Here is a 24250-nt window from a genome sequence, read left to right as displayed (position 1 = left end):
AGGAGTCACTGGAGGTGTGAAAGGGGGCGGTAGTTGTGAATTTCCTGCATTGTGCAGGGGGTTGGATTAGCTGCCCCTAGTGGTTCCTGCCAACTCTATGATATTGCATTTCAAAACTTGCTGAAGGTCTATCTATACCAACAACTCCCCCACACCCTATTTTAATATTTTACAAAACAGGCGTTAAAATGAATTGCACTTTAAAGTGCCATGTTCGTATCCAGCAGAGAATCTTTTCAGGCTTGCTGTATTCAAGGAGAGGCAGGAACTGCAGCAAAGAAATGAAAGCAGCTTATCTAAACTTGCTTGTGGCACAGCTATGCATATATGATGAGAGGAAGGCCACCCACCAGCAACCCACACCCATTTCTCACCCATCGCTGACCTCCACCTTCCTTCATTGCTGCTGTTGCATACCAAATCCAGAGGGTTTGGTATCTCTGGTCTGCAAGGCCTAGTTTTGGCAGATATGTGTTAATACTAGCAACCCACCACCCAGGCAGATTCTTAAGATATCTGTGCATGCACACCTGCATGCCTCTGTAAGGTGGGGTATTGGAGAACACACACAAGTTCCAACTAGATCCCTCACCCTACTCCTGCTCTTCACACATTTACAACTACAAAGCAAGCAAAGCAGCAACTACTGTGATGAAGGAGATGCAGGAAAAGAACTAGTATGAATGGATTCAGATGCTTTCCTCCCAGTTGAATCCTGTTCTTTTCCTGAGGGTTCTTGACACTCAGTACCAGATCTTTTTGAAAGGGAGGGTAAGGGGAAAACACAGAATGCTGTAGGAGGGATAGAGGAACTCCTTCCATTCACAGACCCAGCCTTTTGCTTCTACTGTACAGAGGTTTTATAGACAGACCCTTATACAGGGAAATAGTATTTTAAATCCATCATTGGGGAAAAGAAGCCCTTTCCACTGTATAATATTTGAACCAGTACAACACTGGTAACTTTTCATACAGAATCATAGCGTTAGAATCCAGAATCATAGCTTGAAAAATGTTATGTGAGCGTGTTATGTGAGCAATCAATCCAGTGATTTTGTGAAACAGTATTAGATAAAATAAGCCTAAGTGTCATTTATAGCCCAAACGTCTTCTGACGTTATGGCTCATCAGACATAATTTCTTCAAATATATTTGGGCAGAGTAAATATATATTGGGCAGAGTAAAGGCACCCCTTTTTTGTCTTGACCCCTCCCTTTTGTTATGTAGCCAGCAAAATGAACATCAAGGATCCCAGCATACCTTACAAGCTATGCTACACAAAAATTCCCTGTTACTAGTTATCAGTATGATAGTGATTGGGATGAAGGAAAGGAAAAGCCACACGGAAAACATACTTCCAGATTTTATTTACCAAAGTACAAACAACAGCCAAGTTTTTACAAAAGGGAAAAGAAATTGCACAATGAAAATAAAGCCACTTGAACAGTATTATTACAGCCTTTACTAACCACTTTTAGTCAATGTAGTCGAAGTCTTCTGGAATACCAAATGTTTTGTTAATTTTGCTCTCTTCAAATCCAAACTTCCTTTTGGCCCAAGATTTTACTGAAAAGATGTTATCTGTGGGCAAAGTGAAGCAACACATTAAAAGAAAAAGAGGATTCTGCTTTCAAGAAATAAGCATCCGGAAAGTATTAAGTGTTTTATTTCATTACTTAAACTATTAGAATTCGAAAACATTAAGAATATGGTATTAAGAGCTAGTTTACACATGACATCCACTTCTCAGTCTCTTTCCAGCTCTCCATGGTAAAATTCTGGTTACCACCCAACCCTCTTTGTTATGTGAAGAGCTTCCTCAATAATGCCAAATCCCTAATAGGAAGGCTGGAACTTGGACACTCTCCAAACAATGGGAAGGAGTCACAAGTTAACTTGTACCACACCTTACAGCAGTGATGCAAAAATCATAAGGCAAAGGTAAGGGCACAGATAAGACAGTGTGTAGACTAGCCTGTAATTCATTGTTAAACACACATTCCATTCTTGAAATGACATAACATGGAACCACTTAATGAGAAAGAATAGCTGCTCTACAAAGCTTAGTAAACATTACACCTATTTTCCATTCTTTCAGATTTTACTTGTACTTAAAATCAGGGCAAATTGTAGCTGATTCATACTTGAAAACAGCATGGCTCAAGGCAAGCACTCACATGAAGCAGTTGTGACGGTTAGCATGCCACACAAATTAACTAAACCTGGATGGCTGGTAGCACATGTGCCAGCTTAAAAATGCACGAGGTAGCTGCCTCATATGAACAGTTTGCCATGAGCTGGGAAATGGGAACTGCTGTACAATTTAAGGTTTTTAAAAGTTAGCCATCACATCCTCAAAGTTTGCTGGCTTAAATTCAAATGGTTTGCTAGTTCGTTCTTGACTTACAGACTGGAATTTAATATATGTAGCAGCTTATAGCAGGATAAAATAATTATCCTTCTGGTAATGGCTAAGGTTACTGCTTAGAGCAGATGGAATAAGTTTATAGTAATGAATCCATGTAAAATAAAATTTTATTTTATCTAATCTAGACGTTTGTTTTTGCCAATGGCATGTTTCATGAAGGACTAGGGTAGGCTACCTATTAATTACCAAACAACTTGCACTTTAGGCAAAAGTATAAAAATTTAAAAGGATTAGGAGTTGTTGCTTCTTCCTTTGAATTTATTTATGCTCAAGGAAGGGGCAAGAATGCTCTTCAGGAATGTAAACAGAGACACACCAGTCCATCTGTTGGCTGCTTCCTTAGCTACTTTATTTGCTTGTTCTGGAAAAAAAAAGAAAAGAAAAAAAGAAAATCAAAACAAGCAATAACTGGATCTTAATGCCAAAGGGGTTAGTAAAGAAACACGTTAGTTTAAAACTTCATTTTTTTGTGAACATACAGAGAATGATTCTTATTTTTCTATCAGCTTGGAGATGTTTACTACTTTCCAGCTAATGTTCAACCAATCCTCATATTTATTTTTATTTACTGTATTTACAATCTGCCTTTCTTGATGAGACTCAAAGCAGATTACAATGTAAATCGATAACAGTCCATTCAAAGAAACATCTAATAAGCACAATATAGGTCAATATAATCAATACAAGGAGATTGCGTATGAGCAAGGAACTAGGACTACCTAACTCTGCGTCAGCATAGCATATTAGGCATGATACAGTGTGGATATAACGGAGAAAAATGCTACTATGTGAGGAGAAAATAATGAAACAATAGGGTAATGCCTGCAGCAACTGTTCTATACACAGTTTTATATATAAGCAGCATTTTAAAGATGCATGCTAAAAAGAAAAAAGAAAAAGCGTTGCAATTGCAGACTCTTATGATATGCCGCAAACCTATCTCCAGTCTCCAGCCACAGCAAACAAAAAATGAGAATGAACAGAGATGGGCTTTCTGCAGCATTCATGCCCTAGCATAGTTCGATCGTGTCCCCCCGCCCCTCACCCCACTGCCATAGTACAGAAGACATACTTTGGGAGTTCATCATATACCCTGTAGAAGGGAAACATCATCATAAAGATCTGAATTAGCTTTGTGGTATATCCACAAAACAGTGCTATAAGAAAGGAATTCATACAGTTCTCAGCACATAATGACACATTTCTAAGAAAATGACAAGGTGAAAAAAGTTAAGAGCACTTTATACCTTGCATTAAAACATCCTGTACAAAAAATTGAGAGAACTCACTCATGGGGCACTTGACATTAGGTATACTAGAACTCCTGGGAGTTCGGATCTTTTCATAATCGCTACCTGCAAATATGTCACTGATTTATTGTTGATCAGATAAACTTATCAGTGAGCCATTAGCAGGAGTTTGTGGGGGGGGGAGGCACTATTCAACAGCACTTACAAACACTTCAATTTAAGGCACACATGTTGCCTGTTACAGCACACTGCACAGACAATTTTCTCTGCAACCATGTTTAAATCTATCTTCCAAAATGAATTAATTTTAAAGTAGAGTCTACCTTTTGTTGTTCTCATGAATTCTCTTAATGAATTCTGAATATAGCCAGCCAGCATGGTTTTACTGCTTACAACTTAGCTGGTTTGCAAAGGAGCTCACAGAGGTTACAGTTACTCATAAAACCAGGAAAGAGTTTAAAGCAAGGGACTGGGTTTAATATGGTGTCTGCAAATATTATGAGGCTGAGTCTTTCACCTGAGTAGGCCTGCTTAAAGGTGGACCTGGGAGGCCAAAACACCTTAGAGAGATCCCACCCCGCCACAATCTCATCTTCCTTGGTTGAAAGTAGGGAAGAAGACACCAACTCCAACCACTAGGCTTTGCCACCCTGTTAGCCAAATTTATTAATATTATGTGTCAAAAACTGAAAGAAGGCTAACAAAAGCTGCACACTGCAAATCTATGCATGCTTACTTGAGAACAATTCCTAAGAAAAACATGGGAATGAGTCAAATATGGTATCTGCAAGCAGAATGAGGATGCAATCCTTCTTCCTGGGAGTAAGTCTATTGAATAAAAGGGAAGTTGCAGCTTTGTAGACCTGCTTAGAAGTGGTCTGAAAGGCCAAAACAGCCCTGGAACAGGGATCATTCCAATTCCAGGAACTGTCGTTCTACTCGCAGGCTACAATCCCAGACTTTAGGGACTGAGAGAGGAGTCCTAGACTGTTTTACTCAGAAATAAGTCCCATTTTATTATATGAGGCTAACTCCTAAGGAAAGAGGAATGAAGCTCATTCTATTTTTAGGCACTGTGTTTGACCCATTCCCTTAGTTTCTTGTTCTGTTCCTTGTTTTATTTGCACTCTGCAACTGAGGGAGCAGGTCAATTGTTTTCAGCTGGCAGAAAATTCACAAGATTGGGCAGCTTGCCCCAACAATAAACTAATCCCAAGATCAGGTCACCTTCAGTTATGGTAAATTTGGCTAGCAAATTCATCTGTGATGAAGATCACGGCATCCCTAGTTATTTTCAATCCCTGTCAGTGACCTATCCAACTGACCAGTAACGTGTGAATCATTTCCATACTAATGTTAGCAACTCTACCTTCCAAGACACAAAGTTGCAAAACCTATTATAACTTGTGTTTTGTGAGTTCTAAGAGGAAACACCAAGCATAAGGGAAAGTTTTTTTTGAAGACGTATTTTTGTTTTGTCCAATACAAGCCAAAGATATTCCTTAACACATGGCTCTAACCCAGCCCTACAAATAGGGTGAAAAATGATGAACATTTTATGAAGCAAACAAATGTTTTTCAGCTCTCCTTTACTCCGCTGGAGCACATACAGAGTAAGAGATTCCCATGCTGAAACCCTGTCATATTTCTCACACACCCCTTTGTCTTGCCAGTGCTTGCCTAGCTTTATCCTTTGGCAGTGGTCAATGTACAGCGTAAAGTTGTCTATAGGGATGCTAAGAAGTTAAGGCAACATAAAATGTTTATTGTAATATCAGGTTTGTACTGTAGAGAAAGCTTACTTAACTTACCACATTAATTGCTGTCATACACTCACAAGGAGAATTAGTGTAAATTGCTCTTTACCAAATACTTTAGTGAGCAACATGAACAATGAAAATATGTAAAGTTATACTCCTGAGCAAAGTGCATTTTGTTTTGTTTATTGTAAAGACCTCAACAGAAGGGAAATGGGCTTTTGCACTGTTAAGTTCTATAGAATAAAAAGAAGAACTGTAGAAAATCTTTCTACAGATAAAAAAAAGCACCGCCAACACTTTGTAAGTTTCCAAGTGGGCATAAAATAAACTCACATTTTTAGCAGACCATGACACTGTCCCTTGAGTGCATCAATCTTTATCATATTGACTTGTATTTAGGATTATGAATTGGAGAAGATACTGTGTGGGTGGGCAAGCGACTCACAGTAAAATGTAATTGCCCATATGCATTCTGTGTATGCAAAGAGAACTGAAGCCATTTTACTGAAAAGTACCTGGGAAGATTCTGCACCCAAAATATCTGGGTAGAAAACCAATTTTTAAGCAAAGGTTTCAGAAGAAACTGTAGCAGAAGATCGTGCCTTATGAGAAGAGGCCACGGGTCCTGAACTGACATTTCCACTAACATGGGGAACCAGGGTCGTCTTGGCCAATGAAGAGCAATTAGGATGACTGAGGCCTTGAGAAGTCTGATTCTTCTGAGGACTCTTGGGAGAAGGGGGGGGAATGCGTAAAGCAGAAAGGGAGGCCACGGGGCTAGCAAGGCGTCCATCTGCTCCACACCGTGGTGGAAATATCATGTGAAGAACCGTGATGGTTGGTAGTTGGACGGAGATGCAAACAGGTCCACTTGTGGAGTGCCCATCTGGAGAGTGATGAGGTGAAAGACTTCTGGATGAAGTGCCCATTCGGACTCCAGGGATTGCCGGCTTAACCAGTCCGCCTTGGTGTTGAGGGAACTTTTAATGTGTTCTGCTGGGATGGATGCCAGATTTTTCTCCGCCCAAGTCAGGATGACCTTGGCTTCCCTGTGGAGGGTCGAGGACCGGGAGCCGCCCTGTTTGTTGAGATGGGCCTTCGCTGAAACATTGTCGGTCCTGATGAGGAGGTGAAGCCCTCAGAGTTGGTCCTGGAAATGAAGCAGGGCCCGATGGATGGCCCTGAGTTCCAGGACGTTGATGTTCATGTTCTTTTCTGCAGGAGTCCAAAGGCCCTGGGCCGGTTGGTCTAGAAAGGCCGCTCCCCAGCACTCTAGGCAGGCATGGTGAACATCTGGACAGGAGGTTGGTGAAATACTGCAGGCCTTTGGACAGATTGTTGGTTAAGGACCACCAACTCAGGCTGGAATGAGCAGCTTTGGATAGGATGAAGAATCTGTCTGTCTTCCTGGCGATGTCCGTCTGGAAGGGCCGGAGGAACCATTGCAAGGGTCTCGCATGGAGGCGACCCCACGGAACAGCCGGGATGGTTGAGACCATTAGACCCTGCAGCTTGGCGAGTGACATGAGGCATGTAGAAGAAGCCTGCCTGATGGTCGAGGCTATTGACGAGATCTTGCTCACCTGGCCTTCAGGAAGTATTAGGGAACTTGTGGACGTATCTATTATCACCCCCAGGAGGAGGAGGAGCTGGGATGGGACTAGTCGGCTCTTCTCTAGATTGATTAGAAAACCGTGACTCTTGAGGATGTTCAGGACTCTGTGGGTGTGATTGAGGCACAAATCTTTGGACTGGGCACATATTAAAATGTCGTCCAGGTAGGGATGACGTCTGATACCCTGCTGCCTGGCAAGGGCCACCAACGTCACCAGGACTTTCATGAAAACTCGAGGAGCGGAGGTTAATCCGAAGGGAAGGCCCCGAAACTGATAGTGCCAATGGATGCGTTCTCCATTGGCACTATCAGTTTCGGGGCCTTCCCTTCTTAGGCTTTTTTCCCTGAGGGAGGAGAGTGGAGACGGAGTCTGGCGATCTGGAGGTATTTTGTCAAATTCTATAAGGTAGCCTTGTGATAAGATCTGGTACACCCAGTGGTCTGTGTGGGAGGCCGACCACTAGTTGAGGAACTGAGCGAGCCTGCCCCCCACTGGCGGGGCTCTGGTGTCACTGCTTTGTCTGTCTGGAGGTCTTGTCCCCTTTGTCTGCTTGGAAGCTGGAGAAGCGAGAGGACTTAGAGAAGCTTCCCCCCCTCCGGAAGGAGGGGCAGTAGGAAGACCACTGGTTATGCCTGTTGTTAAAACGTGGTTGGGAACGAAAGGAATAGTTAGCTGAGGAACATTTATGGTCCTTGCGGATACTTTTGGGCAGGGCCTTCTTTTTGTTTCTGGTTTCTACTAGTATATTGTCTAGTTTCTCACCAAAAAGCTTTTTTCCCTGAAAGGGGAAACCCATTAGGACCAATTTAGACCTATGATCTGCCTGCCAGGGTCGCACCCAACGAACCCGTTTGGCTGAAACCTGAGTGGCCATGGCTCTGGCTGCAAATGACATGGTGTCTAGAGTGGAATCAGCTAAATATGAAACTGCTTTGAGGATCCAAGAAACCCCTTCCACAGCGTTCTTATTGTCCTCTGGAATTAGCTGTCCCAACTTTCTAGTCCAGACAATGGCTGCTCTAGAGACCAGAGAAGAAATGGAGGCATTTATTGCCCAGGCCGTGGCCTCGTGGGACTTTTTGCATGCAAGGCCGGCTTTCCTGTCGACAGGATCCTTTATCATGCCTGAGCCTTCCTCAGTAACTAAGTCTGAAGAATGGAGGTCCATCACAGGGGACTCCACAAGGGGAGTTTTAAGCAGATCTGCTGCATTGTTAGCTAAGCTATAAAACTTCCTAGCAATAGCAGGGAATTGTCTGGAAGTCATGGGTTTTTCCCATTCTGCTTTTATTAGGGTCAGGAAATACTCAGGGACTGGTACGGCCCTAGAGGGAGTATTGTGCTTATGGAAAAATTCCTTTGACTCGAATTGCTTTTCTTTAGATTGGGCATCTGGAGTCTAAGTAAGATCTAGAGCGGCTAAAGTTTTGTTAAATAATGCCTGAAAGTCTTCTGAATTAAAGAGCCTGAGTTGCTGCTCTTCAGGGACCACATCCTCTCCATCACTGGAGAATTCCCATTCTTCCCGTTCATCTGCTGAGGACGGGGGTGCGGGGACTGCACTGGGAGCCTCCTTGTGGAGGAGCCTTGCATGCAGCCTTACTGGGCCATGAGCCTGTACCTCCTGGATTGGTTGGCATAGCGCTAGTATCTTCCCCTGGGTCACTAATGGAAGGTTCAGAGAGGGAGCTGCGCGTGGAAACAGCGGGAACCGCCATCAAGCCCTCCACCAAAACATCCTTAAACATAGCTGCGAGTTCCGCTCTAGAGGAAAAACCTCCGAGATCCTGGGGCATGGGGGGGGGGTTGTACTACGGTTGCCGCTGGGGCCACTGGTACATTACCCTCCGTGGCGGCCCCTTGGCCGGTGGAATGGGACGGCCCCTCCTTCCGAGTAGAAGCCGCGGGCGCCTGAAGAGGCTCCAAGCTGCTGCTCTGCGGAGCGGTCGGCGGCTGCGCGGTGGTAGCAAGTTTGCAGGGAGTGGTAAGCGCACAATGCTTTTTGGCGCCTCTTCCGAGAGTAGAGCCAATTCTCTTCCTCTTAGAGGAACCGACTCCCGCCTTCTTGCTCTTCCCCTTAGAGCCAGCAGCGTGGCTGCCAGGGGGCTTTCCCTGGGCATGTGGCATAGCCACAAGGAGACCCAGGTCTAAATCCTGTGGGGCAATAAAGGCGTCCTGCTGTCCATCCGCCATTTTGTTTCGGCAGGAATCTGAGTCCCTAGATTGGATCTAAGACAAAAGATGAAAAGGTGGGGTAGAGACAGCAGGGATAAGATGGGAGAAGGATAAGGTAGGATTGAGAAAAGGGATAGAAGGAAAAGTCCTTTCCTAAAGTAGCAGAGAGCTGTAAATCACTGCCCTTCCGTTGCAAGGCAGGAAAAGAATGGAGAAAGAAGGGGCGTTGCCTCGGAAGACAGGAAGGGAAAGTGAAAATCTGTTCCTGACTCCCAGGCAAGAGGAGGTAAACACCCACAATGAAGATGTCTTCCACATCCCAGAGAGAGAATACCAGTATTGCTTTCACATGCAAATTCCAAAATAGTATTGTTAAAAATGATTTCGCAGAACAAAAAAAAATAGTCTAGTTTACAAAAACAGAGTTGAAAGGACATTATGTGAAGAACAGAAAGTAAAACACTAAAAAGCAGTCATTTTAAAACAAGGTGATTAAGAATATAAGAACATAAGAAATGCCACGCTGGATCAGACCAAGGCCCATCAAGTCCAGCAGTCTGTTCATACAGTGGCCAACCAGGTGCCTCTAGGAAGCCCACAGACTACTGCAGCAGCGCCATCCTGCCTGTGTTCCACAGCATCTTAATACATATATTTGATATAGCTACAAAGTACCTTTTAAAATTAATGACACTTAATTTTTACTGCCTATGAGATGTTTAGAGTGTACTTCACTTCCCTACTGAAAGGTGGCTTCTGACATGCAGAAAAATTTGTACCAATTTCTAGTACTACCAGTGCAACATCATTGGGAAACGTCTTACCTTTTGGAATCAATAAAACATTTACCAAACGAGAGAGTTTAACAGAATTATAAATATTATGTTTCAAACCTATGGGTTGGGAAAATAGGAATATAGTCTAGATTTTTAGAATCTGTCCACTGTCATAACTGCAAAAGAAGCAAGCTGGTATCTATAAGGGACCCCTCCTCTATTAGCAGTGCTAGTATCTCCAACTGCATTCTACAAACTTTGTAGGCTATTGTAATGTCTAATTTCTATAAAGCATCCAAAACAATAGTAAAAAAATATGAAATCGTAAGTATTACTCCAAGGCTTGCAGGCTGGGCAAGAAGTTTCAACTTGAACCAAAGAAGGACATACATGGTTTCTGACGCTGGTAGAAAGTCTGCCTCTAAGTTTTAAAAATTGTTTACTAGAACTATGATGGAGGCCAACATGGTCCCTATGCTTTTTTCAAGTCACAGGCATGGTCAGTCTGGTGTAGTTGCTTGTGGGAAGAGAAAATTGAAGGGGCCTTTGTAAAGTTCAGAAGGAGGAACTTCTGGTTTTAGGCAGTGCAGTAGCCATAAGAAATACTATAACAACATTTCACAGTACCGTATATACCCATGTATAAGCCGACCCGCGTATAAGCCGAGGTGCCTAATTTCTCCCCAAAAATGGGGAAAAATTAGGCACCCGCGTATAAGCCGAGGGTCGGCTTATAACCCCTCCCCCCCCCCGCAGGCTTACCTGACAGGGTTCTCCAGCGGCGAGGGTCCGGCGGCGGCGCGGCCCGGGGGGGCCTGGGCAGCCTTCCTGCGACTGCAGGAGGCTGCCCCAGGCCGCTCCCGGCGGGAGGAAGCGGCGGCGAGGCCCAGGGGGACCCGGAGCAGCCTTCCTGCGGCTGCAGGAGGCTGCCCAAGGCCCCTCCCGGCAGGGGAAAAATGGCGGCGGGGGCCGGGGGGGCCGGGGCAGACTTCCTGCGGCTGCAGGAGGCTTCCCATGGCCCCTCCCGGCCAGGAAAAATGGCGGCGGGGGCCGGGAAGGGCTGGGGCAGCCTTCCTGCGGCTGCAGGAGGCTTCCCATGGCCCCTCCCGGCCAGGAAAAATGGCAGCGGGGGCCTGGAAGGGCTGGGGCAGCCTTCCTGCGGCTGCAGGAGGCTTCCCATGGCCCCTCCCGGCCGGGAAAAATGGCGGCGGGGGGCGGGGAAGGCTTCCTGCGGCTGCAGGAGGCTGCCCAAGGCCCCTCCCGCCCGGGAAAAATGGCAGCGGGGGCCGGGAAGGGCCGGGGCAGCCTTCCTGCGGCTGCAGGAGGCTGCCCAAGGCCCCTCCCGCCCGGGAAAAATGGCGGCGGGGACCGGGGGGCCGGGGCAGCCTTCCCGCGGCTGCAGGAGGCTGCCCAAGGCCCCTCCCGCCCGGGAAAAATGGCGGCGGGGGCCGGGAAGGGCTGGGGCAGCCTTCCTGCGGCTGCAGGAGGCTTCCCATGGCCCCTCCCGGCCGGGAAAAATGGCGGCGGGGGCCGGGGAAGGCTTCCTGCGGCTGCAGGAGGCTGCCCAAGGCCCCTCCCGCCCGGGAAAAATGGCAGCGGGGGCCGGGAAGGGCCGGGGCAGCCTTCCTGCGGCTGCAGGAGGCTGCCCAAGGCCCCTCCCGCCCGGGAAAAATGGCGGCGGGGACCGGGGGGGCCGGGGCAGCCTTCCTGCGGCTGCAGGAGGCTTCCCATGGCCCCTCCCGGCCAGGAAAAATGGCAGCGGGGGCCGGGAAGGGCTGGGGCAGCCTTCCTGCGGCTGCAGGAGGCTTCCCATGGCCCCTCCCGGCCGGGAAAAATGGCGGCGGGGGCCGGGGAAGGCTTCCTGCGGCTGCAGGAGGCTGCCGAAGGCCCCTCCCGCCCGGGAAAAATGGCGGCGGGGACCGGGGGGGGCGGGGCATCCTTCCTGCGGCTGCAGGAGGCTGCCCAAGGCCCCTCCCGCCCGGGAAAAATGGCGGCGGGGGCCGGGGGGGCGGGGCAGCCTTCCTGCGGCTGCAGGAGGCTGCCCCAGGCCGCTCCCGGCGGCAGGAAGCGGCACGGGCCCGGCGGCGGCGGTAAGTTTCCCCCCTCCCTCCTCCCTCCCTCCGTATTGACCCGCGTATAAGCCGAGGCCGGCTTTTTCAGCCCATTTTTGGGGCTGAAAAACTCGGCTTATACGCGAGTATATACGGTAAGTTTTTTAAAAACATGTTATGAAGCAGAACTATTTCAATCCATTTGCTGGGCTGGTGCACACAAAAAATGGTTATGAAGAGAAAAGCTGAATAATATCATTGGTAACAAGAAAAGGCAGCATTTCCAACCCTAAGTAACTTCACTGTCCTGCACTGAAGATGTTACAGACAAGATTTTTGCATGCTCCCATTTGAATTTCCAGCATGAAACATTTGAACACTTCGGGCTGAATTCAGACTGAATTAGCACTGCAACACCAGTTGCCCTCCCCACTGCAGACCCTCCTCATGTTGTTCCTCAGGGTCTCCTATCTCCCGGGAGCAACACTTTGTGGAGGTCAGCGGGCTGCACTGGGAGTGGGGATGCAAGCAAAGGTTTGTTGGGCTGATGGAAAACAGTACCTGGATCCTACTCATTATCTTTAGCATTTTAATCTTTTAAGACGAGCTGTAATGAAATGATTACCGTATAAAATGAAGACTTCTGGAAAAAAACAGGAACCTTAAAACTCTTGACCTTGAGAAAAGCATCCAATATGCTAACCCAGAAAGAGCAGCTAAATTTACAAAACAAGAAGTAGCTTAGACCCATATGAACCATCAGGCTGCAGGCATCTAGCATACAGTTTGATGGAATTAGTTCAACTAATATTAGCAAGATGGCCCAGATGGGTACCTTTAAAACATTACATGGTAAATTCATTTTACCAACAAAAAACATGCCCCGTTATTGTGACTTTCCTCTAACCCTCCTTCCTATTCTCCTTAGTCAGGAAAACTTTCCACAGCAAAAGCTGGCCTCTAGATACCTTAATGCTTGTAAGCCACCCCACAGGAAAAGGATAACCAGTATTCCCCCCCACACACACACACACCATCCATTCTTATACCCTACATGAGTATGAGTTTACAGCGAAGCCTCTGTTTCATATAACAAATATATAGAATAGAATATATTATATTCTGATGTATTACAGCTACTACAGTACAGAATCTCCCAATCTACGGTACAAGCGCCTCCAGAGTATTTTCGTTATTTTGTTAAGGGTGTGTACACACACACACACACATGCAACAGTGAGAAGTGAGAGTACAGGTGGTGTGCACATACCATTGTGCCAAACACACATTATACATATATGCTAAACTCAGGCATAACAACAGACTTTGTATATTTGATCACCAAAAACCTTCATCCACTGACTACTGGAACTCCTAATCTGGGCTTCAAGGATTTTACCAACTTCTTTCTATTGTAACTTAATTGCTGCTGCTGTAGTGAACAACAATCTTTAAACATAAACAGCAATGAAAGAAGTCTGATAATCTTTGGATATTAAATCCTTTAACAATACCAAATGATGCACTTGTGGAATCTGGAGAGGCAGCACAGAATTAACCTAAATAAATAAGCTGTGCAGTGGATCGCAGAAAATACAATGCCTATATCAGCGCCCATTCAACTGTTGAGTTGCTCTAAATGGGATCAAGAAAGAAAGGTCACCCCCACACACACCAATCAGTTTTCTGATGTTCAGGAAGCAAAGCCAGCTGTGCTGTTTGCTTTGCTAATATGAGATCCTCAAGAGAAGCTGCTCTGCCCACGTTGTTCTATTGTCCATACAACAAATCTGAGAGGGGGATACACTGAAATGATTGGGAGCTGCTGTAAGAAAAGAAAATGTTTTTTTGGGGGGGAGAAACAAGCTACAAATTTACAATACATCTTCAACTGCTGACTGTGGAGCTGAGCAATAAGCAAAAGCTCTTTTATTAAACAAAAAAATCCAAAGAGGTCAATAGTGTGTGGGCACCGACGGGCAGGACAACTAAGCCGGGTGCACTGTTGTAGACAATGTATTTGTGTGGAGTTGACAGAAGTCTTTTGTTACTTTGTCCTGACAAACCCTATCAGACACTTTTAGGAGAGACAGTACTTATGTACTGATGAGATCTGACAGTCTGACCTTTCCATAAGGGACAGGGAAGCCTGTACTGATGGGACTTGACAGACTTTTCTAAAAAAAAATAAAGGCTCACAAAGACCTAATGTTTTAACAATGCTGCTCTATAGAGGAGGCATAGCTCTACAGTAGTCTTTTTTTAAAAAAGCTGCATCATTCTTGAGTGTAAAGGCATCTGAAGCATTGTTAATACATTTCCTTCATTTTGCGGAAAGCCTCCCAGTGGGGTCAAAGCAAAGCTTATGTAATTAATGCATACAACTAAATTGTTGCAAGGATTTAACAAGACAAAATAGTAACAGATGGTTACCAAAATCTCTCTTCTGTAAAGGCTTTTTGCACCCCCAAAAGGCAACACTTAGGAAGCAGCTCTCACGCAAAAGTATAGGCACACTCTCGATCAAGCCACACAATGCATTTTAAAACAGGTGCCACAGATACTTTGTGGATCTCCAGAGGTTAACAGCACAGGTACTCAGTGTACACTACACCATCCTGCTGACAATGGTGAGTGACGTGGCTATCATAAATACATAACTTCTGTGCGTGGAAATGTATTATTTTAGTAAGTGGCATTGGTGTATCTGCAACTTTGAGCAAGAGAGACAGGCCTATACTATGAAGGAAAAAAATGGACAGGGCATACAACAACACAGTGACACAAGGCTGCTACCACAATGAGGCTCTTAGAAGCATGCTGGAGAGCAAACTCACTCAGACTGACAGTGTAATTGGATGAACAACTAATTATAATGAATCTGTAGCATTCCTATTAAGTTGCGCAATTATGATTATTAGCCGTCAACAATAATCCATCCTTCTTCCCAGAAGCTAAATTTCACCTTCTCAACAACCCTTTGAAGGAGGCTAGCCTGAAAGATAATGAATGCCCAGGACAACCCAGTGACTTCCACAGATTGGGAGGGAGGGGGAAAGAGAGAAAGAACGAGAGAGAGAGAATGAGAATGAACAGATCTATATCTAAATCCAGAACTCTAACCACTTCATCATTCTGGCTCAAGAACATTTAGTATTTTAATGCACTTTTCCAAAGGCTCTTCAAAAATTAATGATAATCATTACACCGACAAAGTGGTTGGTCATTCTTCCATACATCAGACATTCTGCTATCCTTCACAAATAATTAAGCTGAAAAAAAACAGCGGCCTTAACTGTGCAATACCTTCCCTACAGCTCATTTTCAGTAGTTATGCATGGACCAAAGAATGCTCTGTAAACATGCAACACGTTAAAACAATTTTGGACAAACTTACTGATTTCTTCAACAACATCTGGATCACATTCTTTGTATTTTTCTATTTCTGACTTTAGTTGGTCTTTCTTCTGTCGAAGGGCAGCAAGTTCCTTTGTTAGCACAGCACGTTCTGCCTAGGATCATATTTTGAAGAATCCCCCCCAAATTAAACATTATTTAAATGGCAGCAAGTGCAATGCTATGTGACACAGTTGCAATATCCTTCTAAAAGAGCAGCACTACACCTGTAGTTAAAGATACTGATACCAGGCGACACAATGCACAGCAATCATAAATGGGGTCCTTGGGAGATGGTAAGCTCTCCTTCCCTGGAGGTTTTTAAGCAGAGGCTAGATGGCCATCTGTCAGCAATGCTGATTCTATGACCTTAAGCAGATCATGAGAGGGAGGACATCTTGGCCATCTTCTTGGCATGGAATTTTGGGTCACTGGTGTGTGTGGGAGAGGTAGTTGTGAATTTCCTGCATCGTGCAGGGGGTTGGGCTAGATGACCCTGGTGGTCCCTTCCAGCTCTATGATTCTATGGTCATAAGGCAGGGTACACAAGTAATTTGTTCCAGTATGATACTGATCCGAAATATTTGTACTGCACATTTACTAGAGACAGCAGATTATTATCTCTGCACGATTGGTGGCAATGTAGTGCTACAAAGTTAGTTCCCTCCCCCCACAACTTGATTTCAAGTGCAAAACAACAACAAAAACCCAAACTAGTTTCAACAGGCGTGGCTTCCCCCACCCTCCAGAATATGCCAATGCCAGCGAACGCCGTCTTATAAGGAATGGATTGCAGAACATATCACCTTGCCCATGCATCTTCAACCATTAAACACCCAGAAGTTTTCAGATTATGGCTCTTTGTGGAAATTATTAAGTACTTACAGTATCTTGGCGCCCAATTTTTGATTTCTCAATGTTTTCCTGTAAACTTTCCTTCTTCCGGTTATATTCTGCTAACTGAAGGAAGAGAAGAATACTTTGCCATCGCACTTGACTTCAACCTTATAACTCTAACCAAGATGTGATTGTTCCATAAACTTTCTCTATTCACAGCATTTTTTAAGTACAGAGGACTTCACAATCTCTGTAACTCCTTTGTACAAGCACCCTGAGTGAAATATCACTAACACAGAGTGGGTTAACTTGTTGTGCACATAACACAACAATCACAAATAGAAAAACTAAAAGGCTGCTTCACAGAAAGATGCATTTCTGCGAGCATAATTCATATTTTTCCATAATATTTAAATGGGAGAAACACACCCACCGGCCTCAGACACTTATCCATCAATTTTAATATGCAGATTGCCTCTTCAGATGTGGTCAATATACTATGGAAATATAGGCTTTGTTCTCACAGGCAGCCAAAAATCGGGCAAGCCTGTTTCTGGGCTGATTGCAGGTGCAAGGCTCATGTGAGCCCTGCAGAATCAGAGTAACAGTCCATCTCAGTCTACACACACGAACACACATGAAGCTGCCTTCTACTGATTCAGACCATTGGTCCATCAAGGGCCTACTCAGACCAACAACAGCTCCGCAGGGTCTCTGGCAGAGGTCTTTCACATCTCCTATCACCTGATTCTTCCAGCTAGAGAAGCTGAGGATTGAATCTGGGAGTGTCTGCATGCCAAACAGATGATCTACCGCTGAGCCATAGCCCCTCCCCTCTAGCATCCTGTTTCCCAACTGGATGCCCCAGAAGGCCCACAGCAAGATACAGAGGCCAAAACGAGGCCCTTGGGGAACAACTCTATCCATTGTACGTGTACTCTCCCCGTTACAGAGGCCCGTTAATTCATGAACACAGATGCCAGCCATACTAGCTGGAAAATCCCACAAAGACATTTAAAGGCATTTGGGTCCCAATTTTCTCCAGTAGTGGACCATTCTAGTTGATCCCCCAACCCTGCATATATTCCATGTGACCAATAGACTAAACTCTACCAGATAACAATCTCTCCATGGAGAAGTCACATTCAACTCTTCTACTTCCAGATCACCAATCTTATACCCTGCAGAAAAACTCAGGTCAATATTATGTCTAGCTATATGTTCAGGGTTCAGGGTTCCATGTTGTCATGGCAGCCATAACTTCCTAAGCTGCTCCAGACAGCGCAACCACAGCCTGGATGTTGAAGTCCCCAAGACTACCAGCCTGGGGACCTACAACACCAATGTTGATGCCAGCCCAGTCAGTTCAGGCAAGGCACTGTGGCGGCAGGACAGGCACCACAACCAAGAGCATCTTTGTCTCATGAGCCCGACTAATAAATAAGTGGCTGATGAACAGGATGACTGGTCAGGGAGATAGAATCTTTACGGCAAGATCATCTTTCACATCCATTGGTGATCATACGTGACTGCAGTAAAAGCATAACTTATTTGGATTTATATTACGAATTGATATGATTGCAATACTACAAATACTTAGCATTTGCGCTAAGAGAAATCGCCAAGCAGGTCAAGTAAAGAGTTTTCCCATTACCCTTGAAAACATCCCTGGATTATCTATTCTTATGATGCCACCTATTCTTAAACTTTAGGAAGACAATCAAATGTTTGTTTTGGCAGCCTTGCTTCTTGCCCCCCAATATATTCTCTTTAGTCTTCTTTCCCAATTCCCCAATTACTCTTAAAATATTTAGCTCTAAAATACACTTACTAATAAGGTGTAACAGTGCAACTTATGCATGTTTACTTAGAAGTCAGACCCCCCCTGGACAAAAACAACTCACTAAGAAAAAACAGGTTTGGTTGAACACACCTTATGTGTTCTTAAGTTGCCCACCTGAGTTACTAGCATCATACTATGCCTGTACAGCATAATCTATTGGGAGGGTAGTTGCACTGTATTTCTAAGGCCTTTGAAAAGTCTGCTTGCACAGTATTTTTCATATTCAGACTTCCAGTTCAAGAGTGAAAACAGTTCACAACATATCACTCAAGCTACACTGCTAAGGTTCTGTTGACTCACTGGAACGTACTTGCAACTCCCTTTCAAGCCACATGGCCTTTTATGGTAAAGCCACTCAAAAAGACAGGAATATCTTTTACAGAACTGCTTTCCTATCTTTCAGTCAAACAAAGAAGGTCTCTTTCTTAGATCCTAGCCTTAAAGATCCTAATATGCTTAAGTGTTTTAACCAAAAATAATACCTAACCTTATACAGCTTGAGCAACATAATAGAAAGGGTTACAGAACACACTGTAACGCTAAAAATTCATGCTTGGAACTACGCTCTAATGAAATTATTACTCTTGCTTTCAAGTAAGTGTGTTTATTATTGTGATGTTGGTTATGCAAAAGCAAACTTTTATCTAAGCACTGGCTAGAAAGCTACCCTAAAGCAGGGGTGGGGAACCTTTTTCCTGCCAAGGGCCATTTGCTCATTTATAACATCATTCGGGGGCAATAACCAGGTGTAGATCTCCTGGAGCGCACGCTGGGGGGGGGGAGGCTAGGATTGCCAGGTCTCCAGCCACCACCTGGAGGTTGGCAACCACAGGGGAGGCCATGCAGAGAAGGCCTGGAAGGCACCCCCGCTCCCCCCTCCCAGGCGGGAGGGTAGCCAGTGGTGGGCCCCCGAGCAAACGAGGCGCTGGGGGGAGGCAGCCCGCAGCCGATCCTCAGGGAAGGAAGGGAGGAAGGAAGGAAAACAGAAATGGAGGGGGAGAAAAGGACGGAAGGAGACAAAGAAAGAGACGAGGGAGAGAGGGGGAGAAAGGAGAAAGAGTGATAGAAAAAGAGGAAGAGAGAAAAGCCTCCCCCCCACACACACACCCGCCGGCCCCACGCAACCGGGCCCCAGGCTCCCCGTCTCCCCCAACACACACACGGCAACACACGCAGCAACACGCGACCAGGCCCCAGCCTCCACGCCCTACCACCCCGAGTCCACAAAAGGCCCTCCAAGCCCAATCAGCTCCCGCACACATGTTCCGCTGTCAGGAGCCACCGGCCTCTCCCCCCCCTCGCCGCTTGACAGGCGGCGAGAGGGGCTTACAGTGTGCTGCGGCGTTTCTGCATGCCGCGACTGTAGGGGGCAGCCTTGGGGGAAGCATCCCTCTCCCTCCCCCCTCCTCTTGCCGACCAACAGTCAATGAGAGGAGGTCCAAAGGGCGCCACCCCCAGGAACACCCTCGGGGTGCCGTGCTGTGCCTCTGCGGCTGGGCCCTGGAGCTCCCGAGGGCCACTGAAAATGTCCTCGGGGGCCACATACGGCCCCCGGGCCGGACGTTCCCCATCCCTGCCCTAAAGGAAGTAACTGAAAGCCTTTCCAATTATAACTCTCCTAGCATATTCAAAATATGGCATAGAGACATACAAAAATTCACATTAAACACATCATTAAATAGTACAGGCAAGCCCTATCAGGCAAATGCTACCTTTTTTTGACACTCACAGATTTGCCAAATTAACCCATGAGGGTAACGTGATTGAGAAATCCCTTTATGGATACATTTTATACACCGGTTATCAAGAAAGCCCTAAAAGGTAAACACACACAAAAAGCTTGTTCTAAAAAGTGGAAGGCTTCCTAATCAAGGGGAAAAGAAAGGGCCACAGGTTCTGGTAAAAAAATGTAAATTGCTAATAAAACAAGAAAACAGAGAAGAGTGGCCAAAAACATTGAGACAAACAATAAGCATTTCTTCAAATTATATCTATCAGGAGCAGCAAATCAGCTAGGGGGATGACTGAAATAAATAAATAAAAGGATTGCTTAAGGAAGATGGGAGACGGTAAAGAAATTCAATGAATTCACTGCATCTGTTTGCAGTGTGGAAAATGTTGGGCACATACCCATGCAGGAGCCACTGTTTTGGGGAAGGGTGTCTGAAGAGCTGAGTCAAATAGAGGTGATGAGAGATGAAGTTCTAGGGCTGCTAGGCACACTGAAAACTAATAAATCTGCAGGTCCAGATAGCATACACCTGATGGTTCTTAAAGAACTCAAATGTGAAACTGGTGATCTACTAACAAGGAAATTACAAGCCGGTTAGCCTAACATCTGTTCTGGGTAAATTAGTAGAAACGTAGTAAATGAGAATTAGTAAGCACATCGAGATGCACAATCTGCGGAGAGAAAAATGGGGGTGAGCGGTGAAGCAGCGAAGTTTGCAGACAATACCAAATTATTCAGGATTGTGAAAACCAAGGTGGATTGAAAAGAGCAATAGGAGGATCTCTAAATTGGATGAGTGGACAACGTGGCAAATGACATACATTGTTGGTAAGTATACGATGATGCATATTGTAACAAAACTAACTTTGAATATATGCTGATGGGGTCTGAACTGGTTGACACTGGCCATTTATGCTTGGTAATTAGCAGTGTGCTCCAGGCTAAAGTGCCCCGCATTTTTTTTTTTTAGTTTTTCACGCTGAACCATCATTCAGGAAGTGACTGCGAAGCCAGCGCATACCTGCTTCGCATTTCTTAAGAGCCCCTTTAACGTGACCTTTTGTATTTGCTCCGCCCCTGCATCGAAGCATTTACTGAAGGAATCATGAAAAATCACAAACACAGCTCAGCTATGCAAATGACCATTGCCGATGGCTATGCAAACGAAGGAACAGGCGAGTGGGGGGTGGAATTTCTCCTTTTGCGTCGGGACCGTGAACAGGCATTTTAAAGGTCGCATTTAAAAAAAAAGCTTTGAGCGAACATCAAAATTGACCCTGCATAAATGGCCACTGAGATCTTGAGATTGTAGTGGAAAGCTCAATGGAAATGTTGACACTGCAGCAACAGTGAAAAAGACAACTTCAAGCTAGTAACTTTTAAGACACTGATTGAAAATAGAACTGTCAATGTAACGCCCTTGCTTGGAATACTGTGTGCAGTTCTGGTCACCATATCTCAAAAAGGCTATTGCAGAGCTGGAAAAAGTGCAAAGGAAGGCAACTGAGATGATTATGGGGTTGGAGCAAGTTTCTTATGAGGAAAGACTGAACAGTGTGGAACTTTTCAGACTAGAAAAAAAAACCAGCTAAAGGGAGACATGTTTCTCTCTTAAGATGTAGCCTTCTTTATGGAAAAAGAGGCACAGGAAGTTTGTTGCACTCCTCCTAAAGGAGCAGGTTTGTGGCTGGGGGGGGGGGTGTTGGACCTGAGTCTCCTGCTGGGTACTCATGTGGCAGTGATGGCCTGGGGTGCCTTTCAGCTGGTGAGACTGCTGCAGCCACTTCTGGACAGAAAAGATTTTACCACTGCAGTGTAAGTCCTGGTAACGTCTAGATTAAATTACTGCAATGTGCTCTGCGTGGGGCTGCACTGGAAGACTGCTCAGAAGCTAGTGTTAGTATGGAATGCTATGGCTAGAGTGGGTCATAGGGACCATATCACTCCAGTGTTGTTCTATCTACACTGGCTTCCAATTTGCTTCCAGGCTCTGTTCAAGGAGCTGATATTGACCTTTAAAGCCCTGTATGGCCTGGGACCAACATACCTTAAGGATCATTTTCTCCCATATGAACGTACCATTCACTCTGGTCATCCTCTGAGGCCCTTCTTTGGTTGCCCCCACCATTTAAGGCTAAAGGGGTGGCATCCTGAGAAGGGATCTTCCCTGTTGTGGCACCAAAACTTTGGAACTCCCTCCCCAGACAGATTTGTCTATCACCCTCTATCAGTGGCTTTCGCCTGCAGGCAAAGACTTTTTTGTTTTGTCTGGCATACCCCCAAATAATGGTTATTGGCTCTTCTTCTAGTGTTGTTTGCGTATGTGCTTTTAATTGAATGTTATATTTTTAACTGTATTTCAATTGTTTAAATGCTTTAATATTTTTATGTTCCAGTATGATCGGGTAGAAAGGCGGCATAAAATATTTTTTTAAAAGGACGTTTGCAATAAAAGAAGCTAACAAAAGAGCCACCCAGCATATCTAGATGAAAGCATAAGAAGGGGAACATTACCACCCATTACTACTCTGTGTCTAATAACTGCATAATGTAACGATAGATAATAGGGTTACCTTGGAAATGGAATTGCTGGAACCACTAAAAAGAGTAATTTCAGAAAGAGGACCAAAATCAGCATACCCTTTACCAGAGGAGTACAGCTATAAGAAAAGACAATAGAGTAACAGAAACAGACATTTTACACCCACACTTTTAATTAAGGGGTTTTATCTCTTTTTAGCTGTTTATGGTCTCGAATCTGTTTTATGAATACTTTCTAAGGGTGCTCAATGGTTGTTTCGTGCATTTTTATGCCCCTGGCTTGCTTTTAAAAGTTTGTTTTTATAGTTATCCCATATAATGCCTGTATTATTTTATAGAATTACTTTTACTTGTGGGACACCTTGATGGGGGGGGGGGAATATGAATCCCCTAAATAAAATAACTTGCAAGAATGGGCTCATATTCTGTATGCTGCATCACAAACCAAGTGGTATATACGCTTTCAAGAACCTCCCATCAAATTTGTTTATTCACCACATTCTCAGTAACAAATCACACCTCAGAGAAGCTACAGGACACATTCATGGAGCCATCTTGTGTTGTTTTTCACAACCTTGTGAAACAAGTTGAACGTAGAAATAATTGCTCAAAGTCATCCCCATGAGCTTGGTGACTGAAGAAGTATCCGCATTCAGGTTTCCATGGCCCAAGCTCTGGCGTTCCATCAGTTACCCCACGCAACTTAACAGTACTTATTGAGGGGAAAATGAACACCCAGCCAAACCAAACATATCCAAGTCCACTCACTGGTTATCACATTATGATCTCCAATTCATGAAAGAGTTATGTGGCCATCACAATAGATAACTACCGTTAGAGCCCTCATGTGACTTGGGATGAGGTCTGATAGAATCTTGAGTATGACCAAAACCTAACCCATTGCCATATTTAGGTATGCAAAGGAATTTCTTTTCTCTGAGTCATGTTGACTTCCTGTTTAGGAAGGGGTTGCTTTCCTTCTTGGGCACGGGGCTTGGCTCGGCTGTGTAAGTTACATCGTGCTATTTCTTAAAGTGCACTTCGCAGAGTGTACGTAGAACCTCCAGTTGTGGCCCATTATAATCTGAATTTGAAAGTTAATCTGTGGGAATATGCTGGGTGTGGATCCCTTTCAACTCTGTGTTTTATAGGCAGGCAGTTAGAGAAGTTTGTCTAATCAAAACAAGGCGTGAAGTCACCACATTTATTTATGCTGCCCTACTTTGGCCTGTGGCCATCTACATCGCTTGAGAGGTCTGCTGTTGGGGGGGAAAAGTAATTAATCCCTGGATATGCCTGTGCTGGGAAGAACTGGGTTCAGAAACCTGATCTGCCATGGATTCAGTGGGAGATGATGAGCCAAGTCACTAGTATTCAGCCTCGGTTTTCCCAGCTATAATTGAAAGTATAAGACATTTTCTAGGCTGAAACAAAGAGGAAAAAAAGTCCTATGTTAATGTATACGTTTTTCAGTGAAAGGCTCAAAAAATAAACTCGGGTATCTTTTACTATCATATTCCACATCTCTGCTTGCATCTCCAGATCGACAGGATGGCATTTTTCTTGCTAGTTGGCACGTATGCAGCTTTAGTCACACTCTGCCACACCACAGAGGCTTGTTTTCTTGGTTGGGTGCAGATGAGTCAGACGCCACTGCTGGTCCAAAGCGTTCTGGGTGTTGCTCAGCAATTCCTCGAAGTGTAAGGTCTGAACAGTAGTTGCTCAACTAATGTATTTGAATACGAGACAGAGGTGTTTGAGCAAAAAGAATCCCTTGCCTACATAAGTGCAAATTTGACTGCACACAGGCAAATCTTATGCATTTTCTAATGACTACACTGAAA

The 24250-nt window shown here is 45.0% G+C and overlaps 1 protein-coding gene across 1 annotated transcript in view; it reads right to left on the bottom strand.

Annotated features, from left to right (window-relative positions):
• Positions 1 to 1460: 1460 nt before the first annotated feature.
• MND1 (meiotic nuclear divisions 1) overlaps positions 1461 to 24250 on the bottom strand; it is a 42919-nt gene continuing 20129 nt past the window's right edge. The window contains exons 5-8 of the mRNA XM_056855046.1: positions 16339 to 16413; positions 15455 to 15569; positions 2746 to 2790; positions 1461 to 1582 (exon numbers count right to left, since the gene is read on the bottom strand). Coding sequence (XP_056711024.1) covers positions 1476 to 1582; positions 2746 to 2790; positions 15455 to 15569; positions 16339 to 16413 — 342 coding nt within the window. The 3' untranslated portion in view covers positions 1461 to 1475. The remainder of the gene's footprint in view (positions 1583 to 2745; positions 2791 to 15454; positions 15570 to 16338; positions 16414 to 24250) is intronic.

This window comes from Euleptes europaea, chromosome 9, assembly GCF_029931775.1.
Source record: "Euleptes europaea isolate rEulEur1 chromosome 9, rEulEur1.hap1, whole genome shotgun sequence".
Lineage (NCBI taxonomy): Eukaryota > Metazoa > Chordata > Lepidosauria > Squamata > Sphaerodactylidae > Euleptes > Euleptes europaea.
Note: the sequence above shows the minus strand (reverse complement) of the source record. Positions and strands in the feature narration are given on the sequence as shown.